The 26,702-nt window shown below is 38.8% G+C and overlaps 1 protein-coding gene and 1 long non-coding RNA gene across 3 annotated transcripts in view; one reads left to right on the top strand and one right to left on the bottom strand.

Moving 5' to 3' along the window:
- The window catches only part of LOC309486259, a 323,243-nt gene that overhangs the window by 176,887 nt on the left and 119,654 nt on the right, over window positions 1-26,702 (top strand). The gene's annotated exons all lie outside the window — the stretch shown is intronic.
- zfand3 (zinc finger, AN1-type domain 3) lies at window positions 523-17,752 on the bottom strand. Of its 2 annotated transcripts, none has more exons than XM_082153805.1 (6): window positions 17,379-17,752; window positions 8,263-8,303; window positions 7,996-8,175; window positions 7,512-7,577; window positions 5,120-5,287; window positions 523-1,978 (listed from the first exon to the last, which is right to left on the bottom strand). In XM_082153805.1, exons 2-6 carry the CDS (start codon window positions 8,288-8,290, stop codon window positions 1,824-1,826), a joined length of 597 nt encoding a protein of 198 aa, XP_082009931.1. In that variant the 5' UTR covers window positions 8,291-8,303; window positions 17,379-17,752; the 3' UTR covers window positions 523-1,823. The 2 variants fall into 2 exon arrangements, with proteins under 2 accessions (XP_082009931.1, XP_082009930.1); XM_082153804.1 differs by having other exon boundaries at window positions 17,400-17,750.

Below are 26,702 nucleotides of genomic sequence, written 5' to 3'. Positions count from 1 at the left end.
AGTATAAGATCTTAAAGATATTAATACACATTAGATTGCTCAAAAGTGACAGTAACAAAATGTACAATGTTACCACTCAAATATGAAGCAGCACTACTGTTTTCAACATTGATAATGAGAAATGTTTCTTAAGCAGCAAATCAGCATATTAGAAGGATTTATGAAGAATCATGTCATATCAAGACACTTGATGCTGAAAATCAGTTTGATCAAAGGAATAAATTACATTTTGAAATTTATTACAATAGAAAACGGTTATTTTAAACGAATCATATTTCACAATATTACCGTTTTTACTGTAACAAATAAATGCAAACTTGATGAGAAAAACACTTACTCTTTATAAAATCATACAAATCTTATTGATCCCAAACTTTTGAATGGTAGTTTATTACTATATTTATGAATTGTTCTTTGTATATTTCACTGTTCAGCTGTTTAAGTCAACGTGTTTTTGCACAAACTCTGTTTTTAAATGAAAATCACTCTTGATATAGTAAAAAAAGAAAAGCATGCCACACATCCTCTAATCCAGTTTTATTCTTTTTCAGCAAAAGAGGAAAGGGAAAAAAAAAGGAAAACAAGAAAACAAAAGAAAGGCTACAGAATTTTATCTTATCCATATCTTCGCTTTTTGTATGCTTTTTTTTAAATGTTAACCTAAAAAGGGCAAAGTAATGCAGCTCTATGCTTAGAGTGAGAGTTAACCAGAAACACAAAGGAGGTTAAATAAGGATTTTTCTTAAGATACACAATATTCATCTCTTATCTTCAGTTGTCCATGTCGACATCAACAGAAAACCAGTCAAAAGTAATAATAATAAAATAAAAAAATTCAAATAAAACAAAAGCGCCGGTAAATTGAGACTCCGCCTTCCTCGTTCCCACCAGAGTTGAACACATCCCTCCATAATGCCATGTATGAGAGGGAAGGAAAGAAAGCAAAAGAGAGAGAAAGAATCAAGAGAATACAGAAAGAAAAGGTTAGCATGAGCAGGCAGGAGAAAGAACAGGAAACTAGTGAGAATGATGGAGGAAAGAGAGAGAAAGCGAGAAACAAGGGCAAAAAAAAAAAAAAAAAAAAGCCACCGAGATCTTCAGCTGCTTTTAAAGAGGCAGAGTGTATGATGCAAGGGCTGATGGGAGTTGTACGAGGTTACAGAGTGTGTTTATTCAGACCTGAACGAACTACAGTTCTCAGATGAGCTGTGGGCGGCTCTTTCCCAACTGAACCCAAACCGAAGGGTACCGTTTTGATTGCACCGAACGGTGTTAAGTGCATATGTGAGTGTGAGTGTACGCGAGTAAAACGGGCACGGCTCTGACGCGGATCGGCCGAGAGAATCAACTCGAGTCGCGGCAGAGCCGGGCTTTTTTTCCGGGACGGAGTGACTCGTGTGATCCAGGTCACCCCCAGTTCCCTCGGTCAGCGTCTGTCCGTGTGATGGAGAAGAAGTTCCCAGAGGTCTCGATCGATCGATGCGTTTCCCCTGGAGTCGATCGCAGCCTCTGAGACAAGAGCAGTTCTCCAAAGTACGGGCCGCTTGGGAGCCCAAATTGGTCTGACCTACTGACCTGCATATGCACTGGGTGTGGAAGGGGACTGAAAACAGAACGTTAAGGCTGTGCGGGTCGCCTGTGTGTGATGAGCACAAGGCTACTGAGGGGGTCAGAGGTCAGAGGTCAAGCAGGGGTGAGGGGTCCTCTGAGATGTGTTGGAGGAAAAAAGATGCCACTAACAGGTGAGTGATCGGTGGATGCGAGTGTGTGTGTGTGTGTGTGTGGGTGTGTGTGGGTGCGTGGGTGTGTGCGAGTGTGTGCGTTCAAGAGCACTCCTCTCCGATGCGCTGGCAGGTTCGGCCCACCTTGCGGTCCAGTTTAACCATCTTCAGCACAGCTTCCTCTCGGCCGCGGCCCAGATGGTCAAACATACAGTCGTGTTGCTCCGGCAACCGGTGCAACATGCAGAACACATAACCTGAGAACGAGAGAGAGAGAGTGCTCACAATGAGATGAAAGTGTTGTATAACCTGCTCAAGGTTGGTTTTAAAGAGCGTTCTAACAGCACGTAACACTAATTTGACGGATTTTAACAGCATGCTTGAGCACATCTTGCCACACACATCACAAATGACTCTAAAAAGTCACTAATTACGTCACTGTTAGCCTGCTGAAGTTTCTGCTTTTTAACATGAATGCCAGAGAGATTATATTGATCTCAGATCATTTCTAAGTAAAAGATTTTAGTGGTGCTTGCCCATGCAATACATCACTGGCATGAGGAGTGTCGCTGGGGGTTGTTACTAACAACTTTTTACTGTTTAATTGGCATGACAAAAATTGTGCCTTGAGATTTGATTGAAGCTCAGCTGTGCTAAAAGGTAAATAATATGAAATAAAATAATAAAAAAATGTAATAAATAGTGCAAACAAACAAATGAAAAATAGAAGTCAAATAATAGTCAAATAAAGCCAAAGTTCACGCTCAATTCAGATGTATTGCTCAGAACTGATTTCTTTTTTAGGCTGTTCACATGATGTTAAATGTGGCCAATATTAGATTTGATTATGAACTGGTAGCAGGCCTGAACTGACTGTATGTGCTAAAGAACGATAAAAAGACGTACGCACACTGTCATACGGAAGTAAACACAGGGGTTACTGAAGTCAACATTTAAGTGTTCTTTAATAAGGGGAAGTGCTGTGAAAGACAGCGAATTTGTGCGCAGGCAATAAGGAGGATGCAGATTAGGATAAGAAAGAGAGCAATGTTTTCTGCAGTGTCAACTTAGCCAATCCTAAAGCTTGCGCTCAGGTTTCTTCTTCAATGCAATTTTATGGGATTCTTTTTTAACAATTTATCTCCAAATTCAATTGCAGTTTCAATCTGGTTTATTGACATAAATTGTGCATTCAGATTTGTGTTAAAAGCTAAATAATATGAATAAAAAGAAAGTATAATAAAACAAAAGAAAATAAAGAAATTGTGTGTACCATGTGGTTACTAGAGTGTTATATAGCACAAAATTAAGTATCGTTTATGATTATAGCACAAATGTGCAAAGTTAAAATGCCTAACACCAAACTGAGAAATAGCTACGCTAGAAAACACCACTTCTGTATAAACAAAACATTCGTAGATTGACTTCCTGTGGAGCGTAAAATTGTGATATCGGATCATTTCAAAGTAAGTAACTAGATTTTAGTAGTGCTTGCTTGCGCAAAATTCAACGCCATAATGCTGAAGTAAAAATTTCATTTCAGCTTTTAATTCATTTTTTGGGGGGCATAACAAATGGGGTGCATTCATATTTGCTTACAGCTTAGCCAAAGACTTCAGATACAGAAAGACAGTGCACTCATATTACTAAGAATGGGAGAAAGTGTAACGTGCAATACGGCGGAATACGTCCCGCCTTCTAAATAAAAGAGCCAATCGTCGATTGGTAAAGTCAATGCGTCACTGCAGTCAGTGTTCTGAGATGTGCGTTTCACGACTGCACATGCGCATTGGCTGGTCCAGCCTGAAAAATTCAGTTTTATGTCATGATTTGAGCATTTAAAAACAACATTTTTGATATAGTTGTTGTCAGATTTCATTGGTGATTAAATTTAATCGTAAGCTTGGTGAACAGCTTTGGAGAATTTGATGTTTCCCCATTCAGAGAGAAAGGAGCTGTACTTGCATGACTGAAATACTGAAGCTGCCCGAGAGGAGTTTCAAAGATGGCCGCCGAGTGAAATGACTTAGTAGTTAAATCAGAGAAAATAAAATGTATAATCACATAAAATAATACATATTATTATAATAATAATAATAATATGAAATCTAAAATAAGGTAAAAAAAAGTAGACACCAAGGTGTTGCTGTGTGTTTGCTAAGGTGTTCTGCCGCATAATTTGAGTTATCATTCAGGACCGTAGCACACATGCAGAGTTCAAATCCATAATACCAAGCTGAGCGATATCTACACTAGCAAAGACCACTAACTATGCATAGACCAAACGTAGTTTGACTTCTTAGAGAGTGTGATCTGAGATCATTTCCAAGTAAATAAAAACCAGCTCTGCACACAGAGGATCCATTCCATCTTCAGAGCCTCATTAAGAAGAGAGTCTCGTTAAGGAGTTTAATATATTCATTAATACACATGGTGTTTTTAATGAGTCAGAGATGATTAAAAGCTTACAATGTTTCAATTACGACAGCCACAGAAGAGCTGCACGGCACTACACACATCAGTGCATCATGTAGCGCTATTCAGGGGCGACGCCGCTGAATATATATTCTAGATGAGTTGTCAGCTTCTGAATTGTTTGACGAAAAAGAAAAACAGGGTTGTTCTCACTGACTGCATGCAACCATAAACCCACAGCATAATGTGCTGCCCGATTCATGAAAGATTCGCTCGAAATGAAGCGGTTCATTTTAATGAATCATTCGAGTAGATTAGCAAATCAGTCTGAATCGAACACAGGACTTAAACACTTAAATCGACTGGGATTACTCGCTTGTACGTTACTGTACATTTTAAAAAGCATCCAAGCAGGTTTCCGAACCCTAGGAAGAAAATGCAGCATAGTTTTTCAACTGCAGGAGTCCTGCCTGAGACAAACATTATCCCGGCGGGATAATGACTCAGATGCGAGCTGTCACGGGAACAGTCAGATCCATAAGTGTATTAGCAGAGCAGTGGGAATTGTCATTAGACTGATGACTTACAATACCACCTTCAGTTTAACAAAACAAGACAAAAAAATAACTAGCACAGCCAGGAGGACTGATATTAGCTGCGCAATTATGTTTAAACGCTCACTTTATTTCCTTACCTACAGTTAGCATCTGAAATTTAAATGACCGAGGGGGGTTAAATATACTTTAGTTCTGTAGGGATCTAAAAGTTCTCGCTGAAATTGCAAACAGTCAGGTGAGGAATGAACAGGCTCACACAGAATTGTTAAACCCATCATATACGCCGTCAGAACAAGTGACGTGATGTGACAAAACTAGAAAACTTTCGCTAGCATCAACAAAGCTGTCGAGACTTGACGCATGCGAGTCAGGAAGCGTTATAGTTTTGTCACATCGCCTCGCAGATGATACGGCGGCCATACTAACCACAGCGACAGGACCCCAGCTCCTGTTGTACGAGCTCCAGTTTGGTTTGGCAGCGATGGCACCGCCGACGGTTCTTCTGCTTGGGAACTCGTGGAGAATCTTCAGAACATGAGGCCTCTCCCACACGAACACGCTTCTCCGGGGACGACTCGCTCTCTGAACCTGAGGCTGAAAACACAAACAAGAACTTTTAAATTGCAACTGCACCACTACTGCAGAACTACCTGGTGCGAGTTGAACTGCACTATATAACACACTGGAGAGCACACAGAGCTTCAGTTGGGAAGTAAGTGTTCGACTTACCATGCATCTCATTATTAAACGGGGGGAAAGGGTAGTTGGCATGGTTTATGATGGATTGAAGGTTAAACCATTCAGAACACCATAGTAACAACCTAGCAAGGGCGACATCCTTTAATACTCAAATCTCTCTTTAAACTGCCCAAATATTCAAAGTACATTCAGTGTGCAAGTAGTTTGAATATTTGGGCAGTCTGAAGAAAGATTTGAGGTTTAAGGAATGTAGGCCTTGCTAGGTTGTTACTATGGTGTTCTGAATGCTAGACAGGTGTTGCCACACAGTGACCTATGAGAACCTGTATTTCACAAGTAATTTTAAGTCATTATATTTCACAAAAACATATAGTTACATAGGTACATGTATAGTTATTCTTCATAATTAGAATTAAGAATAAGAAACAGGACACATTTAAGAAATATATACATACAGTAAGATACAAATGAAAAACAGTGCATTATTAAACCGTTTATGAGGTACAGTAAATCTATTTGGTACTATACGGTTATCCAGACCACACGATGGCCTACCCCTAACCCCGCCCCTAAACCTACCCGTCACTGGGGTTAAGACCAATCAGGGATGACTATACGGGACTAAAAGACAGACGTGTGGTCCGGATAACCGTATAGTTCCATCTATTTAATAGTAGGATTCAAGTTAAAACAATACAGATATTGAACAATAAGATAAAATAAAACTGCACAGTCTTCATTGTATGAATTTAATATATACTCATTTCATATTAAAGCTAAGAGTCAAAGCTATTCAGTCAAGAGCAGTGAGGGATTTTCTCTTTTTCTTTTGTTTAAGCATTAACGACAGAGCAGCAGGTTTATTAGGCTGCTGTCACTTTAAGAACTAACGCGTGGATCTAATATACTGACACATCCGATTTCCAACTGTTTACATTCACTTAAGACATAACCAACTTTGTTTATGAGAAGGCAGGCATTTTGACAATTTTGTTTTGTGATCGCATGCTGTTTAAAGAGGCAGGTTTCTATGTGTTAGTCTGCGTGAGTACAGAGTTCTTTGTTTAAGGCAGGGTTCCTCAAACTCGGTCCTGGAGGGCCACTGTCCTGCACAGTTTAGCTCCAACCCTGATCAAACACACCTAGCTGTGAGTTTCTAGTGATCCTGAAGACACTGATTAGCTTTCTCAGGTGTGTTTGATCAGTGTTAGAGCTAAACTCTGCAGGACAGTGGCCCTCCAGGACCGAGTTTGAGAAACCCTGGTTTAAGGCTTATTGCACTTAATAAATATGTTTTATATTATACACTTCCCGCACTTTATTTTCTCATTCATGCATGTTTCTTTATTGCTCTAACGCATCAATAACTTTAGGCAGTTCGCATATATTTACATACTGCAACTATTCATGGGTTTCATCAGGTCCCTTTCCACAGGTGTATTAATCAAGCACAATGCAGTCTGCATTCATAATCTAGGTGCTTGATTGTATACACCTGTGGAAAGGGACCTGATGAAACCCATGAATATACCAAAATCTCTATCCACTGGCACTTTATATTGTCACTACAATTTCACCATCCATACCGCCCAGCCCTAAGAAGCGGTTATATCATGGAGCCCCTAAGGAGGGACTTCAGAGTCGGCAGAAAGTTTGCAAGTACTCTAGACTGAAGTATGGCTTGACCAAAGCTTGAACTCCATTGATTTAGCTCTCACTGACCTTGGTTAGTCTGTCTAAACCAAAGCTTCCTGTGCTTTCAGAGCTTTGAAACCATTCTTTTTTTGTGGATAGAGAGGTGGAAATAAATGTGTACGGTAGGTAACGGGTGGGAGAAAATATACATTAATGCACCACATTTCTGCACCGATTCACAAAAAATAATAATTGGATATTTAAATTAAGTTCCCTAAAAAGATGTTGCAACAAAACGTTAGAGATAAAGATACGTTTTGTGGAATATGTAACACCTGATTACCTTCAAGCAGCTGCTTTGAGACTTTCAAACCACTTTTGTACGCTGCTGTACATTTACAGCTCAGTTCCAAAGTGGTGTGATGTGCTAGACTATTAAAAGCTGCCAGACACACACAAGCACAAGAGCATTGGTGAGGTGTACCTGAGTCGCAGGGTCGTTTTGTAGGAGTGGATAGCGTGCCGCGAGCTGTGTCTGTACTGGAGACTTCTGGGAGACAGAGAGAGAGAGAATGATACAAGATTTAGATTTATGCATTTGCCAGATACATTTATCTGAAGTGACTTGCATTGCATTTATCGGTTCATGCATTCCCTGGGGATCAAACACATGACCTTGGCGTTGCTATTTAGGAGTGTTCTTCGCTGCAAACCCACCATTTGAGAACCACTAGTATAGATCTCTAAGGATTCAGACTTTCTGGTTGTCTTCAACTCAAATTTCACATTCCCAAAACAAACATTATAAATGTGTCCGTTAATCTTTTTCATCCACAATATTCAGCTGTCTATCATTCTCCATGACTGCTGTGGAATATTAAAATGATTAAGGCCCATCTGAGACTAGATGCAATGAAATATCATCTAAGTTATTACAGGTAAGACAGAAAACATTAGTGTGTCCTCACCGTCCTGTGCAGGAAGAGGCGTGGCTTCTGTCGAGGGCTCCTCGGAGCTGGCTGGCTTGGAGGACAGGGTTTGGCTACTGCTGCTGCTCGTCTCATTGCAGAAGACTGCTGATTGGCTATTGCTGGAGCTGGGGGCGGGCTCTGGAGTGCAGTCCTCGTCTGGCTGTTTCTTCTGTATGTCTGATGGAGAGAACAGAGAGAATGTGAGTCTCTCAAACACAGATTAGGCATAATGATTATATAGACCACGTACTAGAAGTAACTTACCAGCAAAACATTTGGAGCAAAGGTTCATGGTTTTGCTGGACCTGGAGAGAGAAAAGGACAAAAAAGATATTCTCTTAAATATCTGTATAGAGGAAGAGCACATCTCTATTGTGAAATGACCATCACAACACCAAAATATAAGTAGTTGAAACCAACACTAGCGAAATTTCACGATTCTTGATACAGATTTCAATACCACAGCAAAATCAAGCATTCTTTATTGAAAACCTAAAAATATCCATTAATAAATTAATTCAATAAAAAAAAAATACATGTAAACCTATTTTTTAAATATCTATTTTTTATAATTAAAATTAAATCGTTTTTTGCTAAATTAATCAAGTAAATAACGAATAAACAAATATAAATTAAAAAGATTATCACACTTTTATTCAATGCATTTCCTGCGTGACCTTTAGAGTTGTTAATGATTACTGGGTAAAAATGTTTAGGAATTAATTTAATTCAGAAATATTCGCTAATGAATCACTGAGACTTTGTGAATCAGTTCATTTGACTCACTGAAAAGAACTCAAAAAGTATTTTATAATACTGCAGCTGCCTACATGCGCAAGACGAGAGCAATCGGAAACGGTTTACACTTGTACGCGCATGGCCCAGTGTGCATGAATGGTCATGTGACGTGTTTTCAGTTGTGTAGTGTGGACAGAGATCTTTTCTAATATGCAGTGGACACGCCAGTATGGACGAAAACGCACTAGCGTGGACAGTGGAGAGTTCCTCAATGTTCTTTACCTGCAGGCTGAGGCCGGTGACATATCAAACACTTTACTTACACAAACACAACAAACATCCATTGCGCTCCCTGCGTGCGACTCGAAACTAGCAATGAAAACAACATCAACAGACCTTCTTCGGCACAATCAAGCGCAATCATAATCAGCAGCCAATCAAGGAGGCGGAAGGAAGCATGCGGAGAGAGCAGGGCATTGTGGGTAGGAATAATACATATTAAGAAGATGAGCACATTTGAGTGTAGAAGAGCACATCACCGCATGAACACCCCGATGGGGTAGCTGCGTGTGCATGAGCAATAAAAAGGTTGGAAAGGTGTTACTGACAGTGCTGACTGATGCCGGTTGTCATTGAGATAAGCTGAAATAGTTAAACCTGTTGATCCACAGGACACAGTGCCTCCTGAGCACGATAGGCTGATCAATGCTATAGTGCCCGCCGCCTATTATAATTGATCCGCAAATCGGCCTGAATGGATCACACTAGTGGAAAAAAAATCATCTAGTTGCAGACTAAAAAAATGTGCAGCACTAGGGATGAAACGGTTACCAGTTTGATAAACCATGATAAAAATTCCAAACAGTTAGTATTACAGCAGCTGCAGAATAGCAGATCTATTCCGCTAAGAACAAATACAATAACACTGTCATATCCACCACCATTGCCAAACCTTCTGAGATTTGTCATGACTGAAATGCAATTGTATACAAATCAGTTGTTTTATTTTAACCTTTAATATTATAGTAATGTAATAGGGAAAAAAATCTCTCAACAACTAAACTCAACTGAGAAAAATTAACATGTACTCAACCTGATATATATCCAAATGAATCGAATTGAATCTATATCGGAATCGAAATCTAATCGTGAAATTTATGTCAATGACCAGCCCTAAAAAAACCGTATCAGTCATTGTAAAAGTTGACTTATCGATGACTTCTGAGGATGACAGAAAACCTGAAGGAGATTGGTCTATTCAGAAGGCTCAAAGTTGACTAACAAGACATTTTCAAAAGCAGTTTTGCTTGTTTTATTTATTAGTTACAAAAGGTTAAACTCAATATTGTAACTATTTGCAAAAGCTGAATAATCGATCAAATCTTACTGATTATTTGGGAAAATAATCAACTATTAGTCGATTAATCTGTGAAATACTCGACGACTAGTCGATTAATCGTTCTAATAATCGTTAGATGAATCAATAATCAAAATAATAATTTGTTGCAGCCCTAGTTGGAAAAAAATATATACAGCATTTCACTGTGCAGCAGATAAACTTTTACATATTTTCAGAGAATGCAACGGTGAGTTTATGTGTGTGCGAGTATGTGTGCATGGTCTTCCTCGGTCACATGATTCCAAGCTAATCAAGCCGGCCTCTCTCTGGATTAATCTGACATCTCCTGTTAAATGTCATCTGCAATTACTGCTTATGAAAAGAGGCAACAGCCCAATCAAGACTCCAGCACACACACACCTCAGCCCACCTTCTGAAGAGACACTGTGTGTGCGACACATTCAACAACCTGAGGAACACAAATCGCATCACACCATTAATCAAGCCATTTTCCTAATAACCACAATAACACTGAATCTAATTTGTAGATGTGATTGATGCAGCGCTTCCTACATAATGAACCCACCTGCCAATAACTAACTTAATTAAAACAAAACCGGTTTAAAAAAAAAGCAGCAAATGTGTATCTTTAAAAGATTATGTAAATTCCTGCAAACAATGAGTTTCTTTCAAAAGCAATTCAAACCGAAAACTCTGGAGTCATTTTGACTGAGTCACTAAAATCACTAGCTTTTTCGACTTTGTACTATTTCATCATACCTAGTCTTTTCTCATCACATTCAACAAATAGTGTTTCAAGGGCAAGCATGAATTGGATTGCTCATATTTGGGGTTAGAAACTTAAATCCCCAAATGAAAACAAGAGTCTCTTATCTATCCGACTAACAATTCCATTTGTATTTATGCAAAAGCTCTGTTTCACTCAAACAGGACACGTCAGAAACAGAGCTGCTCATCACCAACATGTGAAGTCCTACCAATAATAATAATAATTGAACACACACAGAAATAAACAAATCACTGTGTGTAAAGTCAACATCTACAGCGGATTGGCAGGCAACAGGAATGTTGCATGTTTTAAAAGATAGGTGCTGTTCAAGGTTTCCTACACTATGGTCTGAAATTACTGCACCTACCTTAGAGGAAATAAAGGCAACATTGAAATGGTGAAGGTTTTAATTGGCAATAATGAGAGTATTCTGTGGGAATCACAGGGGACGGTGCATCCAAACACAACAGATGATCTCACCATCCACACTCATTCCCAACCCGCACCAGCACCCAAAAGATAATGCATGCTTGAAAATGAGAAGGCTGACATGCTAACAGGTGTTCAAATGTAAGATGCCAGATGGAAGTATGGAAATCGAATGAAAAATGAAATGCCACAGCTGCCCTTCACACTTCAGCCCCTCTGAACTGCAGCGCCCTCTATCTACTACACAAACAGAGAAATGTCTTTAGAAACAGAGCAAACATCATACAATTAGGACGGTTAATAATGTGCAACAGTAGAAATGTGCCAGCTAGTAGCAATTTTGCTAAATCTTTTAAACCACATTTTTATTGTGAATAATCTGATATTTTGGTTTGCATTCATAAAGCTAAAAAATCAAGTGATATTAAGTTTTTAATTCACTAGATTATCCAAAAATAGACATTAACACATAGGCCTAGTTTATCCAATATACACTTTTTTTTTTTCATTGCATTTACAGCAAAAATAACTATACTATTACATCTTGATAGACTAGAATTTACTAGGGGATACTAATGATACTAGAATTTGTATCAGACAACCAACTACACACAGGCCGAGTTTACTCACATCACATGACTTTCCATCAGATACTTCCTAGCCGTTGGTCTAATCTTGAGTGAAGATGTAGGTGTGCACAATTTGTCTTGACTGGTTATCAAAACAGAGCAGCGTTTGCTAGTGTCATTCAACACCAGTTAGGCAGGTTGAGGGAAAAAGCCACTCACGTTTTGATACTGCTTTTACACATGAAACAGGTTAGCCGAAACCTTTTCCTCAAGTATCGGTTTCCTAGGATTTATGTTCTGCCCAATCAAAATAACTACCTTACAAGTAGGGCTGTGCAATTCATTGAATTTCGATTTCAATTTTGGCTCCCAACGATCACCAAAATAGTACAATTGAGTATGTTTAATTTGCCATGTTCTGTTTTGCAAGAACACTCTTATTTTGTCTTGTGTTCTGAATGACACACGCACATCCCCCCTCCTGAAGCCATAAACTCTCTCAGCCTATACAGTCAGGGAGGCAAGTCGTGTGCATATCATCCGCTAGAATTTAAAAACTCAGCGTGAGTAAAGATGGCAGGAGGAGGGCAGCCACAGCAGCGTTTGGTGAGCAAAAAAGGCAAAACCAAATCCGTTGTCTGGGAACAGTTTGGCTTTGAGGAATCCGACGACGAGCAGAAACATGCACGATTTGCTACATGGCAGTGGCTGTCTCTGTTATATTATTCATTTTAATAGGTCAAAAAGTACAATAAATGTTAAAATTTTAATTTTTAAGAATTGTTGAAAGGTGTCTTTTTAATTATGCAACACGTTCCCAAAGTCATGTGAAATAATCATGTTACATAATTGTGATTTCAATACTGACCAACATAATCGTGATTATGATTTTTTCCATAATCGAGCAGCCCCACTTATGCTAGGTATAACAAACATATGCTTCATTTCAGATTTTGATGGAAAACAATCATGTGAGACCACTGTCTTTAGTGACATTACAAGCCATCAGTAACTATAATTTGGTCCACATTAATCCCTTCAAACTACAATCAGAGTCAGACAAAAAAAGTTTCAGTTTAACACTAAATCACAAGAATTCAGTTTACTTATTGTCAGTTATATTAGGCACCAATACAACAATAAAGAGTCAAGAATATCAGAATAGAGATGGGCTGTGGCTTAAAGGTGTGGGATGTACAGCCTTCAAGAGTCTGTGACATTTTTGAATGAAGTTTATTGCCTTATAAAGGCCAGATATGATGTGCTCTGTTAATGCCCAGTTTCATGTCTAATGTGGATTTGCAATGACAGCAACTGTGCCACTTGAATAAAGAGTCCAAAATAAACCACGGCTACAATCTATTTATGAGTCTTTTCAGCTGCACAAATATGACACATTAAAAGCAGAGAGGAGAAAATGACTAGAGGGATTATGATGATGATGAAAAGACCAATTTTTAGATAATTCACCACGTTTATCCACCACAACACACACCTATGTACACTCACACAGACTTTAAATTACACCCTGACTTCATTCCAGAACAGGGCTTGACAATAAAGACCGCCCGACCGTCTGGAGCCAGCGTAAAAGAAGCTCGGGACAGTTGACGGAAAGCTCACTTGCCCAATCGGGCCAGTGCTTCATCGTCACAAAAGTTTATAATTTGCACGTGTTTTTAAAGCCTTGCCAATTTAAATATTCAAACGCAAGAAGACGTGAAAGAGAATTAAATTCTGTACTTGCTGTGTGAGTCTAAGAGGCGGCTTTCTGAGCGCATGCTTCGGATGTGTGCTGCGTACACAAGACAGTGGATTTGCGTTGGAGTCTATGGGCTCCTCCTGTAGGTAGTGTGAGCTTGTTATCTGCTCGAGCTCTCTTAGGTATGGATGCTGACGCGGATGTTGTCCGTGATTTCAGCAAGTCTCCAACTTTCTATTTTTTTTTGCTTTGCTTGCCCTTCGTCTCCAACCACTGACGTATTGGCAGCGCTCCCTTCGTCCTCTACTCCCAGAATCTCTTTGATGAGTCCGGATTTTGTATCTTTGTCATTGATATGATCCCCCTATATCTAGGATCTGAAAAACAGGCCTTTGCCTAAAGTGTTTATGAGGCAGCCGGTTCATAAACACTGTTTCGAGGCAACGTGATTTCAGAGTCCAGTCCAAGCACAGATAATGAACCGTTAGAATCATATAAGGAGTCATATTGACACCTGACCACATATCAGTTGTGGCAGAGAAGTCGTCGACATTCATAAGCTCGCTTTTTTACTGTGTTGTACAATTTCGGCAAAGCAATCTCTGAAAAGTAGGTTTTGCCCGGCAACTCGTACTGCTTGTCAACTTTAAGCATTGTCTTGAATGCAGGTTTCTCCACCGTGTTGAATGGAACCATCTCACACTGCTTAACAGCGTCTGTAAGCCATTTACCTTGTTACCTGTTACTTTCACGGCTGTATTTGACAGATTTTGCAAAGGCTTCAGCTACTCTTAACTGTCGGCTGGTACCAGCCTCAGCTGTCCTTTCTGAGGTTGCTCCGCGACTTGATGCTTGTGGCTGGATGACAGTTAGCGAGATGAGACCTCAAATTCGGAGTATTGCCGAGTGTAACAGGGCCCATTTGCCGCAAATTGTGCATATTAGCATATCTAATTTTGCTGGCTCATCCTTTTCATTCGGTTGAAAGCCGCAATGTTCCCAAACTGGCGACGTTATATTAGGTTTTGGGACGAGAGCGCATGCTATTGTTTTAGTCTTATTCAAAATCAACAAAACACCGGATACAAACAGTTGGCGGGAAAATGACACTCGTAACACTCTTGTATTCATCATTAATTTATTTAACATTCAATGTACAGTGATCAATTGTAAAACAAGAAGGCCATAGCCTCGTAAAAAAGAATAAAAAAGTGAACACTGAGGTTGGCGCGGTTGGCTTGTCAATAGTGCGGCATTACAATATTTCAGTTGTCACGACAGCCCTACTTGAGGCAAACACCCACACAATGATTTGGCTGTCTATTAAACCTTTGGCAAGTATGAATCACAGCAGAACATCGCAGACATTGAGCCAAAGAAAGCCATTGTCATTGATATAAAACAGCTTCACAAACATTTTTCTCAACCTCAAATTATCATTATTTCTATTACAATAATGCAAATTATCACAGAAGCACTGGGATATCATAGTTCGATGATAAACAACGATATCTACAGCTGTGATCAAAATCGATTAAATCACCTTTCGAAAGTAACTTGACAATTCAAATAAAGATTGTATCAATTACATCTTTACACCAGTAGGTGGCGACATAACCGACTGATAAAAAATGTTTTTGTCATTGAATCAGTCATTCAAGAGATTTGTTCAAAAATGCAGATTTATCCAGTAATGAAACAAGTGAAGTCTTTATAATTGAGTCATTGAATCATTCATTCAAATGTGTATGCAAATTGATTGAATTGACTGGCCTCTATTTTAAAAACAAAATTACGAGTCTTAATTTATCCAGAATCAGGCAGCTTTATTATGAAGTATTAGGATACTGTCCACGGTTGAATGGTCAAAAACACACACAAAAAACGCCAAAATGCCAGTCTTGGCGAGTGCACTCATTCGGTAATGTCATATCTGAACGTAAACAGTTGAGAAAGAAAATGCATGAACATTGAATCATTGCATTAGATCTTAAAGTGACAGCAGCCTAATTTACCTGCTGCTATACATTTTGGTGTCATAATTGTTTTAAATTACAAAACAAGGGTTATATGGAAATAATAACTACTTTAATTTATCACTTTTTTGGGGTGGGGCCAGTGAAAACTTTGGCAAGGTAAGTACAAATTGAAACCACTTAGCATTAAGCCCTGGATTTACAGTCTAATTTACACAAAACAGCAGATTGACTCTATTTTATGACAGCTTAGTCAACGAGTAATGTGAGAGGGGCTCTATGTGATTAAATCAACTGGTACACGAGCCATGAAACATTTAATTACTGGTGTATCATCAGCATTTGATCCAAACCACCACTTATTATTTTTACTTTATTATCAAACTATTTATCCAACCTTTATTTTATTTTTTAAAATATTGTTTGTTTGTTTAATGGCTAACAAATAAAATATAAGTGAAAAATCCCCTGTCAAGAGGTCTCTCTTGGTCTTGCCCAGATCTGGTGCTTTTGTTTGGAGAACAGACAACATGGAGTGTCAAATGACTGCACCTGTGAGCCTGACACAATGCTTGAAGAAGAGTCCTGATTTATGTGTCACTCAAGCAAAAGTCTATCTATCATCATTATCCTTTGATTCAGCTATATGAAGACACTTGCTGTGTCTCAATACCTAGGGAGGTGTCTACCTAGACAGAATTTCAAGAAATCAGAGGTGTGTACCAAATGTTTAACCAGCTGTCTAGGTAGGCGACTCACTAGGGTTTGATATAGGCCTCCAGCACACAAATTATGTCCCCAATGATTCCAAAATCTGTTGTAAGCACCTACAATGCCAGCATCTACAAAACAAACTAAGTTTTGAGAAGGAAAAAAAAAAGTTTAAAATGTTGTCTAGGACAAGGGGTTTCGATAAAAATAAGATCTGACTATCTAACTAAATGTTTAAAATAAATAAACTGATTAAAATACAAAAATGGATTTAAATAAAAGGATTTAAATGAACAGTACTACATCTAACAGTACAGTATTATTTTAGTGAGTTTCACCATATAAATTGGGACCTTTTACATGAAATATGGAGCTGCCTTTTAAATTTTAGGATGAGAGTCCCTCACACAACGCTGATCACATTTAAGGGGCCGTAGTATCTAAAAGATTGCAAACCCCTGGTGTAGGAAAGCCAACACACAATGTTTTGAAATACAGCACAAACACAATGTCCCCTGTGGTCTAGGTAGGCTGCTTACTATGTTCTGAAATACAGTCCACAAAATTATGCCACTTATAATGGCCAAAATGTTTTCTAGGTAGGCAGCACACTAGGTTCTGAATACAGCCAAATTAGTAATCATAATGCTGGCTTATGTACGTTTTAAAATTGAAAAAAATGGTGTCCCCCTTTGATGCCCCAAAGATTCTACGTGAACGTCTATGTTCACCAGGTTTTTAAATACAACAGTGACATTACACAATCTAGAATGCCAAAAAGTGTTGTCCAGATAAGGTTTTCAAACACAGCCAATGATTGTGATAGAGGACAGTAAGATATAGGCTAAGTGATCTGTCAGTCCAGCTCACACGGCTCGTAAAAAACTACTGGATCGCCCAAATCTGCTTTTGATTAGCCCTGCTGTTTATATGTAATACGTGTTTGATGGAAGTGTGTGTTTTATGCGTGTATTTGAGGGGAAACAGCAGCTGTAGATGTGAAAAACAGGAGTGGTTGTTCCCCACCCCCATCCATCGGCCTACAACAATGAACAACAAACACTCCACATTTCATTCACATTTTTCGCCTTAATCCACATCAAATTCGCCGCACGGGTACACTCACGTGTAAAATGAATCATCTTACCCCCAAAATCCACAAGGGCAGCGGGGAGGAATACTAGGCGGCTTGCTGCGCTCGCTTCCTGTGTCCCCCATGGCGGCGATGTGAAGGCGGCAGGTTTCTGCAGGAAACACCGGGGATCCAATGGCGGCCTAGTGCTTGTGCGGGAATTCCTCGGCTCGACGTTTGATCAAAAACGCTTTACAACGAAATCCCCGAGCTGAAAATGCAGCGTAAGAGCTGAAAGATACGGACACGAGCAGCCGCTACTATAAATTCGAAGTAATTAAGACAAAATTCAAGAAATTAACGGCCGCGTACAGTCCGACGGACCGCACCGGGAGTCGAGGCCGATCAGCTGGCGAGTGGAAGATACCAACTCCTAAATAGGGTTTTGTTAATCATGAGTAAAAACATTTAAACATTCAGATTCCGGTTGTACTCAAATTTACACAAAATATTGTTGTTAAAAAGTTAAATACATAATATGATGTTTAAAGGTTGTCGGTATATCACTAATATCACGTGTTAATAACGTTTTATCGAAACAACGTTCCCCCAAAAGGAAGTGGAACGGTCCAAGCTGTATTCCTTGTTTGTAAAGGGGATTTGAGCTTTAAAGCTGTTTAAGTACAAGACCTGCTGTAGACCCCTGTATAAGATGAGCTGCACATGATGGCCTTGACTACAACACATATTTATATAGTTATATTATATAGTCATTAGAAATATGAAATAACACTACAAATACATGACATTGAATAACGCATTGACAACACACTGGCTCGAGGCCATAGAGTATCCTTGGAAGGGGGATTCCAGTAATCGAATTTATACATAAAGTAAATTATATTATATATTCGCCTTTTAGTATGGTTAACAAAAATTGCTTTGTGTGTTAAAAATATTCAGGGTTCAAAGCTATTTTTGTTTACATGATTTATGAACTAAAACTAGAAAAGGAAAGTGCATCAATCTGTTGTAGCATGCCTGAATGTCTAAAGCTTTTGAGTTACTGTATGTGCTTAATGAACTTGAATACTTTATGAATAGGGCTACTAAAGATCCATCATAGATGAATGGATGGATAATATGGATTCTGTTCACATAAGTAGGCTACATAAAACCATTATATATATTGTTAAAGAAATTAAAGCCCAATACAAATATAGACAAATAGAGCATGCAAACAAGGAACATGAATAACTGTTATAACTAGAAAATGAAATTTCTTCAAGAAAAACTTTAAATGTTGTGTATGTTTGAATGGTCCGACAGTTGGAGTTTAAAATCAATAAGTCCAAACATACATTCAGTCATTGAAAGTCTATGTAATCTCTGGCTATACAGGAAAATCAAAATCCAATCAATTAGAAAAATAAAGCACATTGTGACAGAACATGCTAAAGGTCTGCTGATGTTCCTTAGTTTGGTGGATGTAATAGAAAGTGGCAGAACGAGTCAGAGTCAAAATTTTGGTCTTGGGTTTGGGACTTTTTCCTAAACCATATTCATGTATATCATTCATAATTCCAGACTTCTGAAATAAAAATACTGAAAATACACGGCAAAATAGAGATTTCATGTTCACATTTTTAATATTATAATATTCTAGCAAAGTCAGAGTACACAAATAGACAACACAAAGTAGAGTACACAAATAGTCCTAATATATAGGGGAAACTGGAGCTATAGCTGTCAGTTTATTTTTCAAAATAAAATTTTTAATAAGCATATATTCTTGATGGGCACAATTTCTTAAGCATGTAAAAAATTACATCTACATTCATTGCACATGTTGACATTTTATGATGGCGGTAAGAACACAATTCGTGACATGGCAAAAATATAAAACGTAGCATATAGTTATATCAAAGAATGTGGCTACAAGAAATTGTAATTAATGATTACAATAATGAAATTACAATATATAAACAGTGTTTTTTGTGTGTGTGTGTGTGTGTGTGTGTGTGTGACAACATGCCCCAAATGTAGTCAAGTCACCTTTACTTATATAGCACTTTACTTTATATAGCGAGTTAATTTTGTCTGTACAGCAGCTCTAAAGGAAAGTGTCATTGTTCAGCTGAAGTTAGTCTTTGATTCATTTCCTTTGTAAAGATCATCAGTTCCTACATTATTATTATTATTATTCATTTAATCTATATGAAGTAGTTCTGCAGAAAACAGTGACGTCGTCGTCCAGCTGAGTTCAGTTCTCATCCAATAGTGTCAGTGCAGTTAGATCAATAATATTGTTGTTGAATATTAAGTTTCCCCAACTAAGCAAGCCAAGGGTGACAGTGGCAAGAAACCCAAACTCCATCAAGTGACAGAATGAAGAAGAAGAAAAAAAACCTTGGGAGAAACCAGGCTCAGTCGTGGGAGAACTGGCCTGTAAGAGCATAATTCATGAAACAACAAAAATAAAAAGTAACATTACTATATCTAATCATTGTGGCTAATAGAAATTGTAATTAATAATTAGAATAAAAGGTCCCACTTTATATTAGGTGTCTTTAACTACTAGCCTATGTACTAACATTTAAATTACTAATTTAATACAATGCACTTATTATGTGCATACATTTTCACATTGTACTTATATTATAATTGCCTGCATCTAATTACATCTGTAATTAGTTTCTGTAATTAAAGCTATAATTACACTGTTGACCTTTCCTTTCCCTTTTAACCCTACCCATACCACCAAACCTGACCCTAAACTTTAATGTCAGTACATTGTTGTGTTTGCAAATATACAGGGTCCGTAAATTCAGTCTTCAGAAATTGCAAAGCAAATTTAGTCACTGTTTCATGACCTACCAAACATTGGAGTAAGTGATCTTTTCTGTATCAGCATATGCTCTGTGCAACCATGAGCTGAACATGAGCGGAGGGGTGGAATGATTCCCTTTCAAAGCAACATCTCCCTCATCAATGGCTAAGTCCAGCCTGAGGCCTCCAGGTCTCCTGAGACGCTCCTCACAACTTCAAAGACAAATTTCCCCTCATTTCTACACACAGAACTTTAGGAATTAATGAGAAACTGTTTCAAAGATGACAAAACTATAATGTAGCTTGAGCGCTTCAAGAGTGACACAGATTCCCTTTATTCCACAACGTTTCACTCACCCGAGTCGCACATAAACACCGAACAGTCACTCAGGAAAATAAGATTGATACACATATTCATGAGGGTTTACAAGAGTTCATGTCAACTTTTCAACTTTTTACAGAGTTAGAAATCCCCCTGTACCCTCTTGTGTTGTTTCCTGCCTGAAGTAAATCTACAAAGACTACACTCTCAAAGGAGGTTTGATTATTTAATGGGGAAAATCAGGAGGTGCGGTGCAGCGGGACCTTGAAGATGCATTGATGTGCAAAAAAAGAGAAAGAAGCTCAAGGTGCCTGGAAGAGCGGGAAAACAACTGCGATCATTTTTGCAGTGAATTGATGAACACGGGTGAACTTTCATGTTTTTCAATAACACTGCAACGAGGCCTTTAGGGTAAAATATACTCAGATGTCACTTATATATCAAGGAAGGTGCATTCAAAAGCTTCGAGTGCTACATTGAAAGATGAAGGTTTCAGAGTGATATACAGTGTCCAATGCCATTCAGTGGACCTAGTGCAGGTGCAAATACACTTGAAGCAAACAGGCATGAAGTGTCTTATTGCTACAGACTGCGATTTCTGCGATACTGTAAGATCATTAAAAATCACACTTGTACGACAAGAATCTAATCAATTTGTAGACTTCACGATGTTGACATCTACTCAATCATAGGCTACGACTCAAGTTAGTATAGAAGAATAAAACATCATCAGCATGCACTAGAGGTAAACAAATGCAAGATGAATCGCACTTTGGCAATTGTGGTTTTTATGTGCAATGAAAAAAGAGGAGGAAGTGAAAGAGGAGGAATATGGATGAGGAAAAGAGGCCAACTTGGCATGCCAATCTTGTAAATGAAGCTTGAGGTAAGTAGTAGTTTTAAGTTTTAGGGCCATGTCACGTTGATCAATACGCCATTTCATGTTGTGTTTTCATTAGTCAGTAGACGTAGGTCGTAGGAGCAAACACACTGTGATGATCATGCAAAATTTCAGAACATTATCGTAGACTATCTTTGGTCTCAAGGCCGTGACAACGACCGTCTTTGAACCTTCATCACTGTATGACGAAGGACCACCGTTTAGGAGCCACGACCACAGAAATCACCATGATTGGTCATCTTTCGTCTGGGACCGCCCAAAGTCTTACAATGTGCACCGGACACTCTTGGACACAGTGGAAAGTTCCCGGTTCACAAACACACTCTTAAAAATAATGGTTCCAAAAGGGGGTTTTCACAGCGATGCCATAAAATGACAATTTTTAGTTCCCCAAAGAACCTTTCAGTGAACAGTTCTTCTTAGAGTGAAGAACATTTGAATAATCTAAAGCAGTGGTTCTCAATTCCAGTCCTCGTGACCCATTGCTCTGCACATTTTGTATGTCTCCCTTATTTAACACACCTGAACCAGATCATCAGCTCATTAGGAGAGACTCCATGAACTGAACTGAGTGTGTCAGATAAGAGAGACATACAAAATGTGCAGAGCAGTGGGTCACGAGGACTGGAATTGAGAACCACTGATCTAAAGAACCTTTTTCCACTATAAAGAACCGTTTGTGGAATGGAAAGATTCTATGGATTTTAAAGGTTCTTCATGGAACCATTAGCCACTTTTCCACCGTCGGGCCAAACGGTTCTTAGAATGGTAAGGAACGGTTCCAGTTGTGTTTCCAGTTGAGCCTGGCACGGAACCGGTAGAATCCGTGAAGTGACGTCGCCACTTAGGATTGGTCACTTGTCTGTTGCCTGGCTAGTTTCTCTGAAGTTGGTTAAGCATGCTATATGAGTGAAGTAAACAAAGCAATAATAAAATTGAAAGCTATAGCTGATCATTCTCCATTCGCTATCAGCAGCACCACAGTGGAAAATGAAACGGTAACCGTAACATCTGGCCCGGATCGACACGAAATGGAACGGTTACGCAATGAGAACCATTCGGCCCGACGGTGGAAAAGCGGCTATTGATTCCGATAAAGAGCCTTTACTCTTTTCACGTTTTTCTCAGTCACTTTGGTTCATTTCTTAGATCACAACTGAAATTCTCAAAACTACTTGTTCAACCCCCACATCCACATCATCTAGTCAAGTATATTTTCTATACATTTCTTTTAGACTTTTTTTTTTCTGTAAATATGTCCTGAATTGATGAATTGCGCAGGTGAATCTTGAATTTCACTAATGAAGGGACATGTAATGGGTTAGCTAAACCAATGATCAACCAGTTCTCCAAAATCGCTCAGAGATGCATGTCTTGAATCTTCAATTGGAAAGCATAGATAGACAGAGCACAACACAGAGTTACAATTTCTTATAATGGAAGAACAACAAGGAAACAAACAGGGTCAACAGCCGGGAAGTAGAGGAGTAAGGATGTGTGGTGGAAGGGTATAGGGAGGCAAAGCAGAGGAAGAGGTAGAAAATGCAAAGGAAGTATGTACGTTTCCATAAGGGCCACTATTGTGGACCATGTTCTCAATCATGAGTGAGTCATGACTTTACAATGGCTGAGGCGGGTCGAAAGGTGCAGCGAATGTTGGGAGAACAACTGGTTCCTCAGTCATTCAAGCATTTCATAGACAGAACAGCTGTGTATTTCAACAATGTGCACTGCAATACTGCATAATTACTGTAATGCTTCATATTACAGTAGCATATTACACTTGCATTTTATAGTATATAGTAAATATACTTAATACAGATACATACTATACCACACAAACACACAAACACATGTATATGAAGAGTTCAGATGCAAAAGCCTCTAAGTGTCATCTGAAATTTTCTTCTAGAATGATCATTTTGATAAAGCTTGTATATTTAAGTTAAGTAATTTCACTTAAATGACAATTAATAAGTAATTTGCTTTGCCATTTAAGTGAAATTATTGAACTTAAATATACAAGCTTTATAAAAATTATCATTCTAGAGATGGCACTTAGAGGCTTTTGCATCTGAACTCTTCATCGTCTTGATTTTTTTTTTTATATATCGCAATGACATTGTAAAGTAATTTGTTAACAGACCAACACTAAATCCTGTCCTGTCCAGTCTTTTGCAAATTGCAATCAATATACCATAAACAAACATAAACATCAAAATCGTAGCAATAGTTTACATCTGAAAATACTGACAGAGTACACTGTTATATTGACAACGTGGCTAAACATTTTGACTATCTTGTTTGGGAACAATGACACAAGGACTCATAATTTTGCACTGATGTAAATACTTTTGCGAGATGAACTAAGGAATTTGAGCACTTTACAGGCTTTTGCAGGTAGTCCATAGTGTGGTGCTGTTTGTACGAAGTGTTTCGTGAAATGCACTTGCTGGCACGATTCGAGAAAAGTGACTGAGAAAAACTGTAAGAGTGAAACTTTTTTTGTCTTTTTTTTATAAAACAAACATCAGTTTGAGAATGAACGAGATGAAATGAAAGAAAAAAAAAAGTGCTGCTCTAGAAACTAGTATATCAATACAGCTGCTTGATTCATGAGCGCCAATTTCAGAGGAGGGATGTTTAAGATACAAACAGCCATGGATTTCATGGGAAATCTTTATGTGTGCATGTCTTTCCATAAACGAGTGCTTCTCTTATCCTTTAATTCCTTCCCAAGAACGAGCGAGGGCTTTATTGACAGTGTGCTAGTAGTGTTTCTGTGTTTATAGGGTTGTGGATAGGATAACAGAAAGCCTCCATCTTATAAGAACATTAATCTGGTTATAACTGGATTGGACTCTTGTTGCAGTAATGTAATGTCTACAGTAATGTGTTATGAAGCTGCGGTGTGTGTGGTTTAGCAATTTCCCCCTCTTACAGTGTTTATAATAGCTTAACTAGAATAAGTGTGCAAATAAGTACTTTTTCAAATTGTTCAAAGGTTTAATACATTTTTTAGAGTGCAAGTCAAATGAAAATATGCTTAAAGATTAATTAAAGATGCAATATCTACTGCGCAAAAGTTAGGGCCCAATGAGATTTTTGGTTTTGAAAGAAGTCTCTTTGTTTAAAAATATTACAATTCAAAACAACTGTTTTTTATTTTAATATATTTTCAAATGTAATTTAATGTGTAGCAAAGCTGGATTTTCAGCATCATTACTCTAGTCTTCAGTGTCACATGATCCTTCAGAAATCATTCTAACATGCTGATTTTAGGGCTTCCCCTTGATAGTCAACGAGAAAAGGCTTAGTCGACTAAATTTTGATTAGTCGGGTAGTCGCAGAAACAAAACTTCACAAAGTAAAGGCCAATTTATACTTCTGCGTCGGGTTCGCGTAGAAGGTACGGCGTACCATACGCATTGACGTGTACCATACGTCGTACCCTTCGCCGTACCCTGACGCGCACCTCCTCAAAAATGTAACTACGCGTCGCGGCGACGCGGACCGCAAGATCTGTGATTGGTCGGCTGGATAGCATCGCGTTTCCTCCTACGCATTTCCGGAAGGATCTTCTGCACTCTGCACCGCCCGCCCGCCATTTTTAAATTCCGAAGATCAGTGAAGAGCCATGGAAATAGACCAAGTGACCGAGAGATTGCTTGAAGAAGTGCGGAAATACAGCCATCTGTATGACTCCTGTCCTTCAGTCGCCATTGCTCGTAGAAACCTAAACTCAAAACAGCCGCGAGGAATGTAAACACAGTGGAACTGGAACATTAAAACCCACCCGCGCCAACTAGCGTTTCGGCGGTGTAACTGCAGAGCAACACAGACATTCGCAGAAGTATAAATGCTCACGACGGCGTCGCCTACGTGCGTACCCTACGACGTACACTCGACGCAGAAGTATAAATTGGGCTTAACAGATTGTGCATGACTGGACCATGCAGGCAAATCTTAAGTGCTGGAACATTTCGAGAGGGTAAAGAAAGGCCACAAAAAGGTGATGCACGACCTCAAGCATGACTTATCATTAAATTTGTCGATAAGCGATAAATTTAATGATAAGTCATGCTTGAGGTCGTCAAAACATCTAAGCATTGCCTCATGGCATCCTTGCCATCAAATTCATTAGATGAAAATGTTAATGTATCAAACCTTCACTGCTTGTCCCCTAATGACATATATTATGTTTTGCTGGCACACTGAGTTGCTCTGCTCCATCGGTGCAAATAAACAGGCTTCAGCCTCCATGGCACAGTGAACCAGCGGAGCGACCCAGCAAAGGTCAGAGCGGCCCGCTTTACCATCCACTGATCAAAGCAGCTCCAAACTGCCAGCAACTACAGAAGGCAAACAAGACTGTTGCAGCAGCCACAGCGGCTGGTTTTCTCAATCTCCAAACACCAAGAAGAGGGAAAAGCAAATGGAGATGGTCAGAACACGTCCACGTCTGGTCACGTGAATTTGACTGGGGCTGACGGGTCATCCAGTCTTAGGAGTCTTACTAGAGCTTCTAAAGGGCATGGGAAGAGAAAGAAGAAAGATCAAAGGGAATAGGGAGAAAAAAAAAACTTTGGCAAATGCAATGGAAAGAAAGAGAGTGATTTTAAAACAGGAGGAGTGCAGGGATAATAATGAGCTAGATAGCAGTGAGAGCGCGAGACAGAGGTTAGGAAGGTCAAGTCCACTATGCATTCAAGAATAACCATTTTGTCTTAGAAAGATCAACACGAATCAGGCTGGTGATGATGAGCTCAGGACTATACAAAATTACTGATTCTATTGCGCCATCTTGTGGAGGATTAACAAACATTCTAAACCCCCAAAAATTCTTTAAATTAGTCTACAGACTTGTGAAAATCAAAATATTTTCTTCAAGACTGTATTATGAATAGTTGAGAGAAGAAAGAACAATTCAGGGTTGTAAAATAAACTTTTAGTTTCAAAACAATGTTTCCGCCCGGTTTCGAACCGGGGACCTTTCGCGTGTGAGGCGAACGTGATAACCACTACACTACGGAAACCTACATGTTAAACCATCCCGAATAGATGGTGAAATTGTTTTAAATGTAAGTTTAATACACTTTTCTCTTTGAAAGATCACTTTTATTTCTTTTTTTGTTATATTAGAAAAAAAACTCATTTTTGAGGCTATTCATCTGCAGCTTACAACTAGGAGTCTTACTTTTACTAAGGAGTCCTTAGTACTTTTCGCCATGGACGATTTTGTTCCCATCACTTCTCAAAAGGTTTTCTTCTGTTGAAAAAGATTAAAAATGCTCATGTTATTGTCTCCGATTTGTGAAAACAACAT

Source organism: Leuciscus leuciscus (genome assembly GCF_965113295.1).
Source record: "Leuciscus leuciscus genome assembly, chromosome: 22".
Classification (NCBI taxonomy): domain Eukaryota; kingdom Metazoa; phylum Chordata; class Actinopteri; order Cypriniformes; family Leuciscidae; genus Leuciscus; species Leuciscus leuciscus.
The sequence above is the reverse complement of the archived record's forward strand: the minus strand, read 5'-3'. Positions and strand labels throughout refer to the sequence as shown.

Bases quoted from the DNA above. Each gene is read 5' to 3' on its own strand.
- zfand3 (XM_082153804.1), bottom strand. From the start codon at position 17,470: ATGGGGGACACAGGAAGCGAGCGCAGCAAGCCGCCTAGTATTCCTCCC. The intron at 8,304-17,399 runs GTAAGATGATTC...TTCTCTCTCCAG, and splicing joins TGCCCTTGTGGATTTTGGGG to GTCCAGCAAAACCATGAACC. The intron at 1,979-5,119 runs GTTAGTATGGCC...TCTCGTTCTCAG, and splicing joins GCTGGGGTCCTGTCGCTGTG to GTTATGTGTTCTGCATGTTG.